This window comes from Myotis davidii, unplaced genomic scaffold (genome assembly GCF_000327345.1).
Source record: "Myotis davidii unplaced genomic scaffold, ASM32734v1 scaffold97, whole genome shotgun sequence".
NCBI classification, from domain to species: Eukaryota; Metazoa; Chordata; class Mammalia; order Chiroptera; family Vespertilionidae; genus Myotis; species Myotis davidii.
The window spans coordinates 487,766-492,607 of record NW_006289392.1 but is presented as its reverse complement, the minus strand read 5'-3'; the positions used below and the strand labels follow the sequence as shown (position 1 = coordinate 492,607).

Below are 4,842 nucleotides of genomic sequence, written 5' to 3'. Positions count from 1 at the left end.
ACGTGACTGCCACAGGAAATCACCAACATAGCGGTCACAATCGCAAGGAGAGCATTGCCATAGCTACGACGGGGTCCAGATGACATTCTTCTTCCCCTGGAGGTCCATGCACTATCTTGAATGCTTAGGACAGCTCAGAGGTTAACATGTTGCCTATTGTGAATCAGGACAAGTTGTCCAGCAGAGACCCCAAGACCATGCATCACAGTGATCAAGCTGTGGTCGTCCCATGAGCTGAGGGCTATGTCAACAAGACCTTGTCAGAAGTCACACATGAACCAGCTTATTCTTATGAAACACCATGCATCTTCAGGTTCATACCCACTTGGCAGCACAGAGAATTAAGGTATGGTCTCTCAAATCTCTGAGAAGTAAACCCCACACAAATGGGAAACACTGAAGTGAATTCCACTGTTGAGGAGACATTTTTATTGGCATAGGTTTGTATGTTTGTCTCTGCTTCTCTTTCCTAATCGACCAAACAACTGATATGAACTGTCTGGGATGGAAAAATAGCAGCAGGCTATGTTAGAGGTGATTGCACCAATCCAAATGGAACTGTTGCCTAAGATAGGGGATGGAGAAGGGTCACATAAAGCTAATTTCTTAAGAGCAGTAAGGTCCTTTCATTTGTGAATGGGAGAATGAGATGCAGTCTGGTACCTTTGATGACTTGTTCCATGAACACAACATATCAGAGGACAGATTTTAAAAATTCATTGAACACATTTTTATTGAGTACCTACTATGTACACCAGATACTTATCTGGGTGCTGGTGATATAGCAGACAAAAATCCCTGCCCTTACTGAGCTCCTGGAGCTTACATTATAGTGACAGCAAGGTAACCTGTGGAGAAAATGACCAAGTTAGCAAAAAAAAAGACGACTCCTCTGAGCAGTAACAAAAGGGATTCCCTACCATTTAAGGCAGAAAGACACAGTGAAGTCCCTACGAAGTCATCTAAGAAGGCAGGGCCCTACTGAGCTCCCTGACCCATGTCTGAAAAAGCAAAGGGTTCCCCTCTGCCATAGTCTTGGGGTAGAAGGTCCATGCACAGGACCCTCTGGGGGCACACAAGGGCATTTAAAAGTGTATCCTAAAACCAAGGACATTTCCAACCAACCAGTATTTCCAACCAAAGAATAAAGCAATGGTTGTACAAATTTGTTTCAAGAATGAAGACAACGGCCTCTGAAAAATGAAATTCAATGAAGAATAAACATAACCTACAGGTAATAATAATAATAATAAAAAGAACCATGAAACTAAAATTAAGATGTTTACAGCATAATAGTTTAAGATATAAAAATGAGACTGTATAAAAGGTTTTTGCTTAGGAAAAATATTTAATTCTTAGCCCCAAAAGTAATAAAATAGAAAGTTACTATAAGGTAATTTGACAATTTTAAATGCAGGCAATTTCTGATTCAAAATGTTCTGTTTTTCTGCGGTAAGACAAACTTGAAAGTAATTCACTCAAACTTGGTTTTCAAAAAACAGAATAGGGTGCACTGGGTTTAAAAGAGGTTGTGAATAAAAGAAATAATTCCAAAACCAAAATGGAACAAGCAAACTACCTAGCAAGATGCACTGAGAAAAATAAGCTACAATAAAACTTCATTAACATTCATTAGAGACAAGGTGAGTTTGAATAGGTGACAATGTAAATAAATTTACATGGAAATATATTTAAATTCTCCATGAAATACAAATGTATGTATTTTAGGGATAAAGACTAACTTGAATATATCTAAAAAAAAAAGTGGGGGCTCATAAAAATCCTCATGAAAAGTATTTAATGTAATTGAAAAGTGATTAGTAATCTGTGTACTAACTGGCAAAAGGGTACTTTTTAAAGAAAGCTTCAAAACAGTTTTAGTTCGGATCCAATAGGCTTCCTTACAAACTATTAATTTGCTCCAGGAAACCCTTCCTTCAGCTTAACTAGTTATCTTAAGTTCCAGGAAAAGTTAATGATGTTTTACTGTAAAAGCAGAAAAACCAAGTTTTCAAATGATGATTCCAGCATCATCCATACCAAAAAAGTAGTAATGAAATTTAGTTTGGAAAGCCATAGCAAGGACCAGATGTTAACACAGCTGGAAGCAGAATGAGGTTAAGCGCAGGAAATCCTCACAGTATTATACCAGTCATTCCTTTTCTCATTAGAATTACAAAACTGCAAACCTACAATGACACGGTAGAACTACTGCTTATTCGAAGGCACTAAATTTTAAGTTTCTCAGCAAGGAGAGAGAGAAGTATTTTGAACACAGTGGTATAAGCTGTGGAAATTCAGTTCGGATTTAACATTACACATTAGCAGCAATACATCTGCACATCAGGTTTCTGAGTGACATGATTACAGTCAAAATAAGGCAAAGAAAAACCAGAACAAACAACACATGAACTCTGAGCTTCCACATTCCCTTTCATGTAAGACACTGACGCAGACCATCATTATCCAGGAAAATGTGGCTTTCACTACAGTTAAATCTCGATGTGTCTCCCAAATAGAGGGTTTATAACATAAGTTATTCTAAACCATGTACATTTAACTCTGGAATGATGAACAGACACACAGATACAAGTAGACACCAAGAGAATCACTCCACTGCATGTCTGGGTCCCAACCCATCCAGCCCGGTCAGGATAGTAAGTGGCCAGGCTGATGGAACAGTGAGGGTGCAGGAGCCGAGATAGTGCCCAATAAATCCCTGGAGACAATCAAGAAACGACTGTACCGAGTGTCAGGAACTGGTCACAAACAAAAAGAATGGTGTATAATTATCCCAACAAGGAAGACAAGTAAAAACAATCCCTTTACATCTTTAAAAAGAATCAAGTCACTGAAATTTGATTTCTTGGAAGCTGTTGCCATTTGTTTGGATGGGGTCTTGAAGGTTTTCCATTTTTTCCTCCATCCAGTTGAAGAACACATTGACTAGAAATCTGTGTTAAGAAATTAGTAAAGTCTTTTCCCTCCTGCTCCTCATCATGCCAACGCAAGCACTGGAAAATTCCAAACAGAATCAAGTTAGTGGCACAGAAAGTTCATGAACTACCTATGTGACTATTGAGCAGAACAGTTATCCAAAAGCAGGAGACTGAACTTCTCATTGTGGTCAGTTTTTCTACTCTGTCAGGCTAATCAAAGTTAAACTTTAAAAATTGATTAAAATCCAAACAAACTATTCTTACTAGTGAAAATCACATTCCTCCCCATCCCTACACATGGGGCTGAGAAACGGCCTGCTCAGTGGTGAGCCAGGAAGGGAAGAAGCATTCCAGGCACTCAACACCCTCCCTCTCCCATATGCTTATCGCCTTGCCCACTTAACGTCACTTACACCCCGTCAACCAAAGCAAAAGCTGCAAGGCAGACAACAGAAGGACATACCACTTATAGCTTCCTGTGCGAAGTATTTGACATCCATGTCTTCATCTTGGCCTAACTTCTGCAGTACCGGTTTAACTTCCTCCTGCAAAGCACTGAAATCCAACAGTATTATCTGTGAAAGGCAGTCTTCTGGGTCAGAAAAATGTTTTATGGTACATATGCTCTAAGGTAATTTTTTTTTTAAATCCTCACCCAAGGATATTTTTCCATTGATTTTTAGAGAGTGGAAGAGAAAGGGAAAGTAGGACAAAAACATCGATGTGAGAGAAACGCATTGATTGGTTGCTTCCTGCATGTGTCCCAACCAGGGCCTGGGCCAGGGAGGACCCTGCAACTGAGGTACATGCCCTTGACTGGAATTGAACCCGGGACCCTTCGATTTATAGGTCGATGCTCTATCCACTGAGCCAAAGCAGCTAGGGCTCTAAGGCAATTTTTAAAGTTTAAAATATAAAAATCTTTTAAAACACCTATGAGTCTGACAAATACTAAATAATATCTAAAGTTCTCAGCAGAAATAGCTTCAGACAATGATCTCCACATATATGAGTTTAAATATAAAAGATTGGACACCTGCAAAAATGGTTATTTTATTATTTTCTTTAAACAAACCCACATCTTAGGTAAAGTAAAAATCACCAAATTTATTTTTAACCATTACTCCCCACTATCATGTAATATTTTTAATCTACTTTTAAAATAAGAATAATATTAAAATCTTACTCAGTATCTAGAATTGGTCCAATTTTCTGTAGAGATTTGGCCACATTGAAACGGACGTTCGCCACTTGGTCTCCTGCCATTTTCAATACAATAGGCAGCATCTGCTTAGTCGTTATTTCCTGACCGCAGGCTTCAGACAGTACCTAGAAAACACTTTTATTTGTAAAATATCCCCAAATCTAAAGAGAAAAATTAATAATAAAAAAAAGTAACTGGCCAACAGGAAAATGTTTCTAGTTTGAGCACTAAATGAGGAATACAAAGTAGAATTCAAAAAACCCAGACAGAATTAGAGCAGAATTCACAACTGACTCCACTACTTTAGATTTTAACATGGATTGAGAGCTGACATTTTTCTCTCATCTCTTAACTATCCAAAGAAATCAATAAAAAATATATTCCAAATAGAAGACAATATATTCAGAATTCAGGAACACAATCTTGAATAACTGCTTTAACACCTGAGCAATAATAGCTGTGTAATACTTACATTAATGCAGAATAAGGTGGTCATTCTATGCAAATAATTAGGATCATTTGCCATTACTAACACTTTGGGAACGATGGTATTTTGGGCCCACTCTGTACCAAACTTCTGAACTAGTTTCATGAGGTTGTTGGTGGCAGCTTCGCGAATGGCATACACTGCAGGAGAGGGAAAAACAAATGCTGTTCACAGTACAGCACGACCTAGTTTACGTACATCATCAGCAAAGG

The 4,842-nt window shown here is 38.2% G+C and overlaps 1 protein-coding gene across 1 annotated transcript in view; it reads right to left on the bottom strand.

The window, feature by feature from the left end:
- Positions 1-706: 706 nt before the first annotated feature.
- Positions 707-4,842, bottom strand: part of PPP2R1B (protein phosphatase 2 regulatory subunit A, beta) — a 44,904-nt gene continuing 40,768 nt past the window's right edge. Inside the window, exons 12-15 of the mRNA XM_006761573.2 lie at positions 4,616-4,770; positions 4,126-4,268; positions 3,403-3,494; positions 707-3,014 (exon numbers count right to left, since the gene is read on the bottom strand). Coding sequence (XP_006761636.1) covers positions 2,998-3,014; positions 3,403-3,494; positions 4,126-4,268; positions 4,616-4,770 — 407 coding nt within the window. The 3' untranslated portion in view covers positions 707-2,997. The remainder of the gene's footprint in view (positions 3,015-3,402; positions 3,495-4,125; positions 4,269-4,615; positions 4,771-4,842) is intronic.